Here is a 15,158-nt window from a genome sequence, read left to right on the forward strand (position 1 = left end):
GGGTCATGACAGGTACGTTAAATTCAACAAATTGTCTGGCTAAGCAAGAAATATGAAAAAGCATATGAACTATGATTTTTAAACTGCAATATTTCTGTTCCTTTTTCTTCATCAAGCCTGCATGCTTTGTGCAGTTTATATTATCCAATAAAAAACATATAATAGTTAAAAGTCCAGTGGCAAAGGTGTGATTTCTTTGCAGAATCAACAGAACAGCACAATGCTGGGGGTGGAAATAGACAGTGTTCCTTCTCAGCAGGGTGACACCGTGCCCACAGTGAGATGGTCATCTCCTGCCCATCCATGCACAGGGGGTCTCGCGAAACACAGAGCGCCACACGTAGCACAGGTTCCAATCCAATCCAGTCCAAGACATTTCAAAACAGTGCCAATTCACATTCTCTTTGGGACTAAGGACCTGCTGAGAACCTGTAATATTCCAATTGAATTCTGTAAGATGTTATACTCATGGAGGCAGTGTGTGGCTCTGGGGGTTGGAATATGTGCCCAAGATCTGAAGGTTCCTAGCTCTAATCCTGACGCTGGCAGAGTGATGTCACTATTGGGCCCTTGAGCAAGGTCCTTTAATCCCAAGTACTCCAGGGACACAGAAAGGGGTGTGGCTATAGGACTGCAGGGGGTGGACCCACCTAAACAGATTGTCTGCCCACCCAGTGGATTGTTACTGTGACTGAGGCCCCTCCATCACCAATCCCACCCACAGTCAATTGGGCTCCCCCAAGACCCCTGATGTATGTTTCTACTTGCTGTTTTGTTTTTGTAAATGTGACGTAGAGACACCATAGAAAAGCCATCCAGGAGGGGAAATACTTCCATGAAAGCCTTATAGTCAGTCCAATTGTTTTATTTGAATATTAAGATTCGCTTCATTTGTAAAGCTTCCACTGAGCTTCTCTCTCTGGCTGTTGTTTGTAGTCATATTGTCACTGTCCTCAGCTCACAGGAAAAGTGCGCTGCAAAAAAGACAAAGATTCTACAATGAAACAAGAAGTCGGGAAAAAAGCCCCCCAGTCTGATAATGAGGGTATCGTGGCATCCTGCGTTGCCTGTCGTACTGGCTGTACTTCCGTTCCATAGATCAGTCACACTGTCATTTCCGCCTCTGCACACAGACACAGCTCACAAATCCGAACATTCCCATCAGCTCCTGTCACTCCTTACATTTTGGATTCCTTCTCAGGATATCAGCGTGGAAAACTAAATATTTCAGAAGTGAAAATGTTTTTAATTCTAAGCTGTAAAAGTGCAGTGCAAAGGAATTTCCCTTTCAGGCAGGCCTGTTCATTGTAAGCTTCGGAAAAAGGGACTTCAACATTCTCACCTCCTCAGCTGCAGAACAAGTCTGCCATGGTTTGTAATAAAATTACAATACAACACTGACAATATACCGCATGAACAGTAGGTTTAATTGAACGTGAGCAACTCTGTGCTAATGAACTTCATTCACAGTACTCTGCTTTGGATGATGTAAGTTATATAAGGCAAAGCTTATTAAGTGATAAAATTTTATGAGATGCAATGTGTTCAATACAAATCTCTCTCTTGTACATTCGGAATATGCCTCCAAAGCATTACAGCACACTGCAATCAGAACTGCAATTAGACTGAATGAGCCAAGTGACGCACATCTGGGTGACATGTTGCCACCGCTGCCTAGATCCACATTTAGATTTGATGCAGTAACAATGAGCCAAAAAGTGGTAAAAGTGTTTATTTTGTTCTTAAGGTATGGAAAGATCAACAAGCAACAGACTACTTATGAGAATAAAGAATATGGCACATGAAATGCCACTGTGGGGGCAGATTCATCCCATCCAGACGTTATAAACCAGTCAGAAACAGCCTAGCAAACTGAGGAGGAGGAGGGAGTTCAGGTGCTGCAAGTCCTGCACGACAAGCGCCCTAAGAGGAGCCACTTTCATGTCAAACACATACAACTAGCCATGTAATTAGTCCGGCTGTTTGTTTTCCATACAAAACTGGAATGAACAAAGTCTAGAACAGCTACTGTAATTACTGGCACACCTTTTGATACAAGATACCATTCTTTTTGCGGCTTGCTGAGAAATGAACTGACAAAAATGTACATTCTCCTCTTTTTAAAAAAGTAAATAAAATTATGCAAAATGTATTAGTTATAAGACATACAATTACATAGATACATATTTTTAATAATGCACATTCAATCTGCCAAAAAATGTATGATTACAAAGCCTATAATATATAATATATATAATATACTTAAAATATATTATATATATAAATTTTAGATATATGCACAATGATTATAGCATTCATAATTGCACTATGCCTCAATAAATTGTAAATTACAGGCTTATGTTAAGGGAATTATTACAAAAACACTTGCTATAAATCAGGGCTGGAACAGAGCTGATCTGAGATGTAGGCTAACTTTGGTACATAGTGACGTCACCGGTCTTCACTGATATACAGCAGGCATCAGCTTCATTCATAATTAGACCAAACATGTGCATCGGCTCCTTTGCAACTGCGATTCTTCCAGAACTCTCCAGAAAGCTCTACGGTCGTGGCTATATCTGGGTGGCACCTGGGTGGTGCATTAGCTCTGTTGCGGGCCAGTCCTGACTGCAAGAAAAAATGCAACCTAGACAGCATCTTAGCAACTGACAGCTCCATTGGCCCCTTGGTGAACAGACCCTGAGTGGGCATAGACTGGCCACAAAAGGTTTACACTAGTTAATTACAAATTAAAAATAAAATAATAATAAAAACAAAACCACATTCTCCCCTACATCAAAATGCACAGTCATATACATAGGAGCTCCTACAATGTTGGTCAAATGTTGATCAATATTGACAAATGTCATTAAATGAAACCGCAAATCCTCACACGGGCATTGTGTTCCAGAATCTTCTCTTTTCATGAAATTGAAATGGCACAGCTGAGCACCCAAACTTTATCAGTCTGTAAGTTTGGCACCCACAATGCACCTCTCCCTAAGTTAGCTTCTATAAGCGAATGCTGTAACGGTACATCAGCATTGGGATACAGGATGTCGGTCAAAACTTTTTGCAACCAGTGTTTTTTTTGGCATTGAAAAAGAAATACAGGAAAGCAATGAGATGCAAAATAAGAAACTTCATAGCTTCTTTAAGACTTAGCACATGTTTAAATACTGTCATGAATTATACTGTTTTTAAGGAAATTCCAAGGGACGTCCTGTTGTATTCATTTGGCATCTGCGATAAAGGTGTTAATTTCTGAGAGCAAAGACGTGGCACTGAAAGATTCATTTGGAAAATACCGTCACATCCTGGCATGTGACAGATTTATGAACAAGACTGGTCCCAGTCCACTATAAAAAGGGGCTGGATTGGTGTCCATTACAATGTCCTGCTCCTTCATAACCCTAACCAGTGTACTCGCCTGCCTTTCTGCCCAGTCAAATTCATAAAGGAAGTACCTAAACGGATGTAATAATTTATATCAATAATTTAAAAATCACAGTATCAATACATGTCAACCTTCAGAAGAGTGCACAACCTTGAATGGAAGAGACTGCTTTGCTAACAGGTGGACCCGGATTGGTCAGCTCAGCGCTGAAACCGTGTGTGACACGGGAACGGACGGGGGCTAGAGCGGAATTTGAAAACAGATCTGGAAGGAGAAATCATTTGGTTTGCGTTAGGAATGCCTCCTATCCTTCCTTGAGTGCACAAAATGAGATTTTAAAAATGAAAATTCACAATGTTTAGCCTAAAAGTGTGAAACTGTGCTGCAAATATTTAAGAGCAACATTTAAACCTTCCGATAATTTTGTTTTTCCTTTTAAATATAATAATATTTACTAGCAGCCCTGTGAACATAGGGTCTTGAATGGCAATAAATTAGGATAATGCAATTTTTTTCTTTGTCAATTTGTTTCACAGGTTCTACAGTCCGTCTGGCAGAAGGTGTCGGTCACCAGCACTGCCCCGACTAGCTTTACTCAGGTTCCCAGCTGCAGGTTCCCAACTGTGGTTCGCAGCCATGACTACACCAGGTTATACTCCTTCAAGTTGAGCTGCAGGATGGTGTCCTTGACGGCGGCGAAGACGAAGCGGATGTTCTCCGTGTCTGTGGCACAGGTGAAGTGGGAATAGATGATTTTGTCGCTGTCTGGATTAAGGTCCACAAACATTTTCAAAATGAACTCCCGGCCAGCTTGGGCGTCTCTCTGAGGACCTGAAAGAGGCAGAATTCAAGCGTAATTTAGCTATAATGACACCGGGATTATCCTCACTAATTATATTATCTTCCCGTACTCATCTTGTCTGGGAGATAAGCAAACAAGTCCCCTAACTTAATGCCAAAAGAAGGACTGTGAGATTAGTGCCAGAGCAATGGGGCGTGGCCTCTCTCCCAGCATCTGAGTCACACTAATCATATCCTAAATTCACTGGGATTTGAATGATTCAGTAGTTCCCTGAATGATACACATAAGAAAAAAATAAAAAATTATATATATATATGTGTGTGTGTGTGTGTGAATCCTAACGCTTCCATGTGCAGAGGCTTAATGGTTGCATGCATATTTAGTGGTTCACAATTAAGCTGAAAATTCTCAAACAAGAGCTACTACGGGTAAAATCCTTCAGTACGGTTTTTGCCTTGTGGGCAGAATTAATGGTAACATTTTCAATGTGCAGTAGCTATTGGGATATAGGGGTAGTTATAGGGCTGGGTGATAGATAAAAGCCCATACTGCACCGAGAAACTGGTGTCTGGCCAAATGTTTTGCCTCTCATCTGAAGCCCTGTTGATTATTGCACATGTGCGATATAATATTGATATGATATTGCCCAGCCCTAGGTAGTTATACCCCAATAACCTTCTCATTGTTCTCGTGTTGTAGAATTTCAAAACTAGCCAAAAGAGAGATCCCTTTCGATGTGAAATAAATCACTACTTGGCACTTCTGTGGATTCAGAGTGCCACAGATACTGCAGGATACAGCTGTTTTGAAGTCCAGATCTTTGTGCTGTATGCATGGTAACAAAAGAAATGAATTTATGGCACAAGGTTTCAGCTTCACAGCAGCCTGTCACTGCTTGCATGAGCACAGTGTCGGCGTGCATGGTGCCCAAAGCTCACCATCATACTCAGGAAAGTAGTCCACAAGGTGAGAGTACATGATCTTCTCTTCCAGCAGGTCCTTCTTATTTAAAAACAGTATGACCGATGAGTTCTGGAACCAGGGATACGTGATAATTGTCCTAAATAGTGCTTTGCTCTCTTCCATTCGATTCTGTACACCAGAGAAAGAGAGAAAAACACAAAAACAGAAAAATCTAAAATGAATGTGTGCGCTTCTCAACTGAAATCTCAGCAAGCTGCCTAAAGCAATCATATTTTTTAAAATGTCCATTTCCTTCACAAAAGTTTTTTCCAGTTCTGTACTGGACTCATCTACCCATTGCATGCCCACGTCTAACAGGACGCCTGTGGGGGCGTGGCCTTCCAGTGCGCTTCTTGCCCTGTCAAACGCGCTCTTTGCAACTGTCTCAAACTGACTGCAATCTGTACCCCGTGATGTGAGGAATAGTACAGAATGCAGAAACTCAGGCTAAAGCCCCGTTTTTCTGTACGAATGATGTCAGTTATATCACTACATAATGCCTGGCCAGCTATGGATACAATCCAGCTTGAAATTGCTGAGCTCCACTTGTGTGCTTTTTGATTGATACTATATCATTCAACAATCCAATAGTTCAAAGCACAAACTGAACATGTTTAATTTGAATTTATTTGCTATTAAACCATGTTTGCTTGCTGACCCTGGCATGTTCCACGCTCCACTGCACTGCCATCCATACTCTTTTTCCTTCAAATGAGTATGTCACTGCAAGTACCATGTCAAATCAATTTCCTTAAGTCTGAACTTAAATGGTCGCCATTCTGTATGGCTCAAAGGGCATATCAGATTCATGTCCCTTATACTTTACCCCCCACCCGAAGTACACTGGAGTTATACAAGAAAATAATGAAACCCTGGTTAAAGGAATCAGCTATTAAAAAAAAATCTGTGAAAGAATAAAATTTTATAAAAATCACTAGAATTCACTATTGATTACTAAGAAAAACATGATAAATTATAGATAAAACACAGAAACGGAACTCTTGCTAAGTCAGAAACAATATATTGTGGTGTTGTAGGTCAAGAAAGGTGTGTTGTGGTTGGTTAAATTCATTTGCATCTTAAAATCATCTTCAAGACTCCATGTCTTTGCTGATGTGTCTCCAACTGCCCTGGTCTATGTGCTCTGATGTCCCACCCGACCCCCCAGAAGTGTGGGACCAGAAACAAAGGAGAGCAAATCAGACTGATCCCATCCTTTAAAAGGAGCAAGACTTGTATTCAAAACAACTAGGTAGGCATTTGCAACCATTTCCAAGTAAAAACAAGGTTAAAATGGTAAAAAAATATATTATTTGCATAATTTTAACTCGGGTTTTACTTATCGCTCTAAAACCCCTCACGGTAATTTTTCCCCCTTGGACAATTCAGTATATTAGTCAGTTACACATTAGGAGAATTTTACCTCATTGTCAGATTCTACGAGAACTTGATCATATTCGCTGAGGGCCACCAGGAACATGATGGAGGTGACATTCTCAAAGCAGTGGATCCACTTACGCCTTTCAGATCGCTGGCCGCCTACGTCCACCATCCTAAAATCAGGAGTGACAAGTCTTACTAGAGGACAGGGGAATCATTCTGCTAAAAAGCACATGAGTGACACACAGAGCAGTCACACACCTATGAGGACAAGCTTATCAGTCCAGCTCTTCTACAAATAATTGTTCCTGATATCCCAGAACAACAAATGTCATGGTGATGCTTAAGGCGCAAACCTGAACAATAAAATTTAAGTTTGGCCAACTGCATAAGCTGAAAATAAATAAATTAAGAGTTGGGCTACAATAAAGACCAACTACACGATGGGTCAGCATTTTGAATTGCTTGCACTTCTCTCCAAGCACTGAAGAGTCAAAGGATTGCTCTGGTAAGGGCATCATGATAAATCTGTCTACACCAAAGAGCCAGATTCAGAAGTCATCCACTAAACTAACTGGCTTAGTGAGGTGCTGGGGGGAGCCCACCTGAAAATGACACTCTGCAGGTCGAAGGGATACTCAATAATCCCTGTGGTAGGAACTCTCACTCTCAGGACGTCCTGCTGGGTAGGCAGGTAGGAAGGACTCAAGATGCGATCCAGGGCATTCAGGTAACTATTCACACAAGACAGAAAAGACAATGACATGAAGAAAAAGGGCGTGGCCTACACACAGAACACAGGCTTCAGTGATGGGCCGGGTGACCGAGGGTTGCACACGAGTTTACTGAAGCTAAAGATGGGAACGTGCCCAAGACACATGTCAGTTGTGCTCACGCTCATGGCTTTTCAAGACAGGCCATGGGCTGTGTTGGCTGTCAACAAACAAACTGCTCCCTATCTCTCATTTTGCAACCTTTCCACTGCCACCAAGAACAGAGGCGTTCCCAAGCGTAACCGTGAAGAGAAGGTTTTCCATTGTAAATTATGTGAGCCACACCAAAGCCGTACTCACACTGACATGGCTCTACTGACTACCAGTCCCCTGTCCTCTAGTATCACACATTGCGATGAATTGAATTGATGCATTGCTGATAACTTGCATCTTGAAAATTTCCTACTTGAATGGGTGAATAGGATGGATCCATAGGTAAAATTTAGGCAAGCAAATGCTAATTCTCTTACCATTTGCTGCCAACATAAGATGGCTATTCTCATAGATTTGCAAGTGGTAATTACAATGTAATAAATCATGATGTACACCGGTTGAACAGTAAACAAGCTTCTCTTTGGTTTTACATCACTGTCACTCTCCAAAATGTTTTCCCCCTGCAGTGGAAAATGAGGAGAGCTGGAACCGCGCTGCAACTAGTGTCTGTTTGCGGTATGGCTTGGGTACGGCCTGGTTCCTGTTCGCCAGTGGAAAAGCTCCATTTAATATAGAGCACCATCAGGGTGCCACCATGCACCAAAGGTGTTGAGGCAGCAGATCAACAAGGTACATACAATTCCATTCCTTGCCATTCCAAGCTGTTGTGAACGATGTTCCAGTGTCAGCAACTGGGATCCTAATTCCCATTTATCCCATTTGCAAGACTGAGCCATACTGTTTTCTCCAAACTACTAGAATTCTTAAAGAGCAACATGGAAATCAGAGCTTGACACAAACCAGACAGAGCAAAACTAGAACCATCAGAAGGTCAGCAAATGCAAATCTGTGTCTCAAACAAATCAGGTTAAAGAAAATGTTTGGTGATTTGATTGAAGGTTGATGTGCTGCCAAGGCTGGTGGGGGGGGGATGGCTTAATGACAGTGCTCTTTATCGTCAAATGATTAAATAGCCCACATTCCACACAACGACAAACTCCTTAATGTACCGAACATGCACATTTTCGTGACAGGGGTTCTAATCAGCTTCATCACAAAAGTTTAGTAAATGACTCAGTTTACTCTGAGGGATTCGATTTACGAACTATAAACAGTGCAGTATTTACTCACTATTTGGTGGAATCGGACAGCTGGTATTCCCTCCTTCTGTCATAGCACTCCTGAATTCCGGGGTCATTCCATAGGCTCTTAATGGCATCCCCATACAGGCTTTCAAACGTGGCGACTTTTTCCACATCCACCCCACGCACTGTGTTTGCATGGCCCTGGCAAAAGAGAGAAAGCTGTCACCAGATGTAGGAGGAAAAAAAAAAAAAGCAACAATTAGTTTAAAACCAGGGGATGCACTAATTATACCCATTTATGGATACTGAACTGTGGAATTCATGCAAATAATATAAAGCATGGGAAATTGGTCTTACCAGGACCATTTAGTTAACTTCTACTTGGGATTTTAGTCATAGTCGGGTACCTCAAACAATACTCTAACCAAACAGCTGAACTGGTTTTCCTGACACTCGCCCAAAGCCCCCCTTGCACGACAGGCTGTTTTATATACTGGAATATTGAAATTTTTTCCATCCAAACCTGGATACCGTCTCCCGCACACACATTTTGATTTGTGTGGCACAAAGACATTAAACAACCACCACGACACAATTACAGTAGCATGAAGGTAGAATCAGAAGTGCTTTCTTACGGGGTATGGGAATAGATATTTATGAACTTAAAACAGATCAAGCCCATTGCCAAATTGAATCAGAATCAACATGTATTGTTATAACCAGTTTAGTTCAGCTGAAAGCGCCCAGTGTGTAAATAAGCCAACAAAGTCCAAGTTATTCCAGAGAGAAATGTACCAATCCTGCCTCTTTACAGCTATCCCCACCAACAGCTCAATCCCAGATATGAGATTGGCAGTGGATCTACATGTCTGCAGTTCATACCGCATGTTAGAGGGCTGCACAGGAATGGGAAAGCATTAATACAGTAGATATCTGCAGCAATCGGCGGGAATTGGGGGAAAAAATAAAAATATTCCCGTGCCAAGAGCAGGAATGGAGATGATATGTGCTGTATTCTCATGGGAATAAAATGTACATCACGGTAGTGCTAATGAAATTGTATATGAATATTCTTCTACCTGCTATATCAATTATAAGCCCTTTTCTTCTGTTAAATTATTTGCCCTCACCCCTACACCAGCAGGTGGCAGGGTCAAGGGAGTAATTTAATAGTTAAGATATAGACAAATATGGCAAACAAGGGCATGTTTAATTTTATACTGTACTGCTAGAGTGTTGGTAGATGCAGGGACAGGGTTGAGACGCGGGTATGGGGTTGAGACCGCTCTCAGGGATGGATGGGATGGGAACAGATATGGTCCCCGTGCAGCTCTCTCCTGCATATCCATAACTTCCAGATCCTGTGTCCCCAGTGAAAAACCATGACCACGTGCTTAGAACTTGTCACAAGTTACCAGTGGGATATCAGATCGTGACTGGGAGACGACATCCAGTGAAGTACGAATTCATGTTACATGCACACAAGAGTGTTACAGAACAACGTTGTTGTTGCCATGGTACCCATCCTCTGACCACACTTTCTTATGTAGTTTAACACTGATACTCACAACACAAAACACAGCATTCACCTGTTGTTGAAAACAACAGATTGAGATTCGGGTTTTCCCGAAGTATGCCAATGACAGCAACATGACGGGCCTCATGAGTGGTGGAGATGAGTCTGCATGCAGACAGGAGGTGAGCGATCTGGTGGAGTGGTGCAAGGTGAAGGAAATGATTGTGGACTTCGGAAGATGCCGGGGAAGCATAAACTTCTATACATCGACGAGCCGCTGATGTATAGAAGTTTATGCTTCCCCCGGCATCCAGAGCCTGCCATTTGAAGGGCTTGTAGCGTTGATTTCTGGGTATGAACCTGACTAAGGATCTCTCCTGAAGCCAGCATGTATCCCCTCTGACTGAGAAGGCCCAGCAGCAATCTCTCTTCCTGTAGCAATTGTGGCAGCACGGGCTGCTTTCTGCCATCCCGACGCACCATTGTGAGTGTCCTCACAGAATGTATCACCGCCTGGCATCACCAAGGGTCCATCGGTGGCGCTCCTCTCACAACCTCTGCTATGCTGATCAGGAAGGAGGTTCTGCAGCCTCAAAGTCAGGACACTGAGGCTTAAAAACTTTTTTTTCCCCTTTAGACTATTCGACTGCTGAATAGTCTGGCTTCTTACAACCTAAGTCTGGGTCCGTTAAAAGGACTGATAATTCTGGACTCACATCATTGCAATCTATTTATTGCACATCCTGCTTCAATGCCAAACTTTTGTACCAATTTGTACAATTTTCCCCACCAATCACATGGTTAAATGTTTCCTCCTGTCCGTCTTAAAATGTTGTTTAGTTTATTTATATTCTGTTTATTACTTTTCATTTGGACTGTGATAATGATATTCCACTTCAGTGCATGAAGTTACGCATCATATATCTGAAGTGGACATGAAAAGATACTTAGAAGTTACAACTCACTGCAGCAATGCTCCCTCTAATGGACAGAAAAATACTGCATCGTGTTTTATTGTGTCACAGAACTGCAACCGGAAATTGTACTACTAAATTTCTACAAATCTATTGTGGGTAAATTCTCAAAAAAGAAACCTGCAAACAATTTTGATTGGGGAGTGGAACCAAAAACTACTAGTATGGAGAAAAAAACCTCGGGGGGGGCAAGGTCAACTGGCTGCTAAGATTACAGAATGCAATTCATTCCTCTTAGTAGCAGCACCGCCTGCTAGGGTGAGCCCACGTTCAGATTTCAGAGCGTCCAGATCTAAGTTAAACAGAATCAGTCATTCAGAGAGCAGTGTACTAGGGCACGGCATTGGTGAAAGACAATGAGATGCTTTGTAACTATATACTACTCTGACGGGTGGATGGACGGATACTACACACAACTGTACTGCTTTGTAAATGACATACCCATTCATGAAAAATGAATAGATTTTTTTTGCCATTTGCGCAAGTAATAATACATGCACATTGGAATTCTTAAGGTTTTCCCATATCCCGTCTTGCTCCCCTTTAAGACATACCTTCCTTAACGTGGTGAAGGCGTCTGACTATCCCAGTGATTCTAGGATTTAAGTTGGCAAGAGCATTTGCCCCTAGGAGGATCTTCCATGGCAAACAGGTCCTAGGTGAAGGGCCAGACTATGGGCGATTCAAACAATCCTAATGAAGTACAAAGACAAGGAACTAGGAACCCAGCCCAGAGTAGGGAAACCAGGGCCCTGCCCGGGAGCCGGGGAATCAGAAACCTCTCTGAAACAGGGATACCTATGGGGCTGGCCAGGTACAGCCTGAATGAGCCACATGTGACTCTTCACCTGCAGGACGAGTCTTAAGGGTCCGGTGCTTCGTGGACCGTGAGGCAAAGGCAGAGGCCTTGGTGGACCAGCCCCAAACTCACACAAACTGGCTTCAGGGACATAGAACTCTTTGGTGGGAAAGGAGTGCGAGCTGGTGCAGGAGGTAGAGAGATACCATCCAGGTAACGTCAAGCACACCTAAAATTACAGCAGAAGCTCTGGAATCAAACTCCTGGAGACGGGCTGGACTTTATTCCATTCATCAGCTGCCCTGAGTGAGAGGCACTGGGCAGTTTTGGGACCCACAGGTTGGTTCACCCTGGAGAACAAAAGGGTTGCGTCCTTTCAACTTTGAGTTAGAGGACAGGGTCTGACTGTTGTTTGTTGCATAAGCACAGAGTATCCAACCTTCTTGGAGACCTTGGGTGGGATGCCGGATGCCACACCCTCTGTGGACTTCACTGTTCTACTGTGGAACTTTAACACTCACGTCAAGAATGACAGTAAAACCTGGAAGGGTGTGATTGGGAGGAACGGTGTCTCTGTCCCATGCAATGTTCTGCTTTTTATTTTTGATGACAATACTGGACTTCTGTGCTAACCACAGTTTGTCTATAATGAACACCATGTTCAAGCAAAAGGGTGTTCATAAGTGCACTTGCACCCGAGAACCTTAGGCTGTTACTCGATGATTGATTTTGCAGTCGCCTCATCACTAGGAGGAGAACTTGCCCATCATTAAGGCTGAGGTCATTGAAGTAGTCAAAATACTGAGCTGAAGGAGGTGGCTGGGGAGAGGGAGGTCTGGGCATCTCTACTCAGCCCGGTGCCCCCGTGATCCTGACCTGGATAAGTGGCAGACGATGGATGGATGGATGGATGGATGGATGGATGGATGGATGGGTACACATATAAACAGGTGAGAGAGAAGCTTGGCGTAGGAGTGCCAAATCATTTATATGGCCCTGGAGCAAGTCAGGTCAAGGGCCTATTGGAGATGTAACTATTCTATTGAGGATTTGAACTGGCAATCTTTCTGATCACAGACACTGGGGCAAAACCCAGTCAGTCAAAACCCAGAGATGTTGGCCTCAAAGAACCATTTATGATACCCAACCACTAGAAAAGGTTTGTGCCCAAAAGCTCTCAGAAGCTCAAATTCATAGCACTAAGACAGACTGGGAGAAGAAGCACATGACAAGCTGCAACTGCTGCCCCCAAGCTCCTTCAAACTGATGGCATAAGCTTCCACATTTATCTACATCTGAAGAGGGCTGCATCCTGCCCATTTCTCAGCACACCCTGGACGCGATTCCTCCATATTATGATTAAATTATTTATGGTTAACCAAGGAGAAGAGCTAATGTACCTGGAGGACGGTTTGTTCACATGGAATCAATACCAGAGGCGGGTAAATGTAGTATGATGGATTTGCTGAGCTGGTCTTACAAGAAGGGAAACCAGAGGTAAGGAGATGGGGGTTTCTTACCATTCCATAGGGTTCAAAGTAGCATCGGGTATAAGATGCCAGTAATCACTTTTTGCAGAGCTGACATTAGCATCAATGTGTTTCCGTGATTGAAAGCTGTTTCACATTAATATTAGTGACCCATGCGTGATTATTGGAAACTGACCAATCAGCACACAGCAAGAACTCCAGGTCTTTTTAATTGAAGTGATAGTTTTCAAATCCTGTCCTGGCTCAAAGTGTCCTCCTTGACATGGATTATCTGGTCACCCTAGATTATATTAATGCTGCAGCACACATTCATGGCTACTATGCCGGTATTACAGAGAAATCTCTCATACAGATTTGTTTTCTCAAATAACACAAAAAAAGAATAAGGAATAGTTACAATCCTCACAAGTGCACAATGCAAAATTTCCCATCGGAAAAAATGATCTGCGGAAAACAAAGAAGTACAATTGTTCTGGATCTAGCATCTCCCCACTGAATTGCAGCTGGCGGCACGTACAGCTTATGCGCTATGAGTCACCGATGAGGAAGAGGTTGGTGGGCAGGACCCCAGAGGCCGGGGCCCCTTCCTGAGATAACCCTGAAATCAGCAGTGCGAACTTCAACTCACCCAGAACATTACATTCAGCTGACAGTGATGAGTAATATTGCTAAAGGTATATGGAAGCCAACAAAAGCATTGGGAGAACCCCCCCCCCCTCCCCCAACTACAGCAAGCATGCAATCAACCAGATATGGCTGACTGGCCTGCACAGCCAGGCTCTGCAGAGCAAGAACTTCACCTGGACTCTATGTGACAGAAACAGAGTGTGGACAGCTGAGGCTGCTGTGCGGGAAATATTCCGTTTTGTATTGTGCTCCCTCTCCCCCCCCCCCCATACCCAGTGGCTTCCATTTTCTTCAGTTCCTTGTACATGACCCCTGTCTCCAGGCGACACAATTGATCGAGAACAGAGGTTCCTTCACCCATCAGCAGCGCGTCGTACCGGATCTCGCCTGAAAGGAGGCCTGACGGTGCTCTGAAGAGACCAGAAGCTTCTAAGGAGGGACCCCAACCAGAAAATAAAACGGATGCAGCTGGACCTGATCTGCTAAACCCAAACCTCCTTCCCATCCCACCTGAAGCCTGACAGCAAAATTCAGCATAACCTGCTGCCAAAATTTTAAACTATCCCCAGTGTTTCCGCTGGTTATATTTCTCCGCCAAAATCTTCTCTCCAATCTAATTCAGCGCCCTGGCGACTCGCTCGGGAAGCCCGACTCCCGTCCCACCCCACCCCCACCCCCACCTTACAGAATTCAGCTGGTTAATGACTCTATTAGAGGATATTACTTTGTCCTTTAGCAGACACTCATATAAAGCTATAATAAAACCAGCTTACTTTTATTTTCCAAGGAAAAGAAAAACCAATGAGGCAGGTACACAGAGCAGGCATTTAGTTAGGTGGGGGGGGGGATGTGAAACCATAACAGATGACTGTTTGGTCAGGGAGGGGGGACTCCTCCTTTATTCACTACATTGATATCATTTAGGGGTACACGAGATTACTTTACCGTTTTGGAAGACGGAGTGGGAATGAAAATTTATCTATCCTGTGTTGATTTTTCCTGATACATTGTTGAGAGAAGCACTGGAGACAAGGACACTGCGGAAGACCTAATTTAGCAATTGCTAAAAAAGAAGTCTTAATTGTCACTGAAAAATAACTAGTCTAATTCATTCATATAATTATGAAGTGTTTGTTTACTTCCATAGACAGAGATGGAACATACCTTCAATAAGCAATGATTATTTAAAAAAAGTACAA

The 15,158-nt window shown here is 43.1% G+C and overlaps 1 protein-coding gene across 1 annotated transcript in view; it reads right to left on the reverse strand.

Annotated features, from left to right (window-relative positions):
• Window positions 1-1,717: 1,717 nt before the first annotated feature.
• Window positions 1,718-15,158, reverse strand: part of LOC125716409 (guanine nucleotide-binding protein G(q) subunit alpha) — a 28,242-nt gene continuing 14,801 nt past the window's right edge. The window contains exons 3-7 of the mRNA XM_048988671.1: window positions 8,600-8,754; window positions 7,148-7,276; window positions 6,586-6,715; window positions 5,138-5,291; window positions 1,718-4,228 (exon numbers count right to left, since the gene is read on the reverse strand). Coding sequence (XP_048844628.1) covers window positions 4,038-4,228; window positions 5,138-5,291; window positions 6,586-6,715; window positions 7,148-7,276; window positions 8,600-8,754 — 759 coding nt within the window. The 3' untranslated portion in view covers window positions 1,718-4,037. The remainder of the gene's footprint in view (window positions 4,229-5,137; window positions 5,292-6,585; window positions 6,716-7,147; window positions 7,277-8,599; window positions 8,755-15,158) is intronic.

The sequence above is a fragment of the Brienomyrus brachyistius genome, chromosome 2 (assembly GCF_023856365.1).
Source record: "Brienomyrus brachyistius isolate T26 chromosome 2, BBRACH_0.4, whole genome shotgun sequence".
Classification (NCBI taxonomy): Eukaryota; Metazoa; Chordata; class Actinopteri; order Osteoglossiformes; family Mormyridae; genus Brienomyrus; species Brienomyrus brachyistius.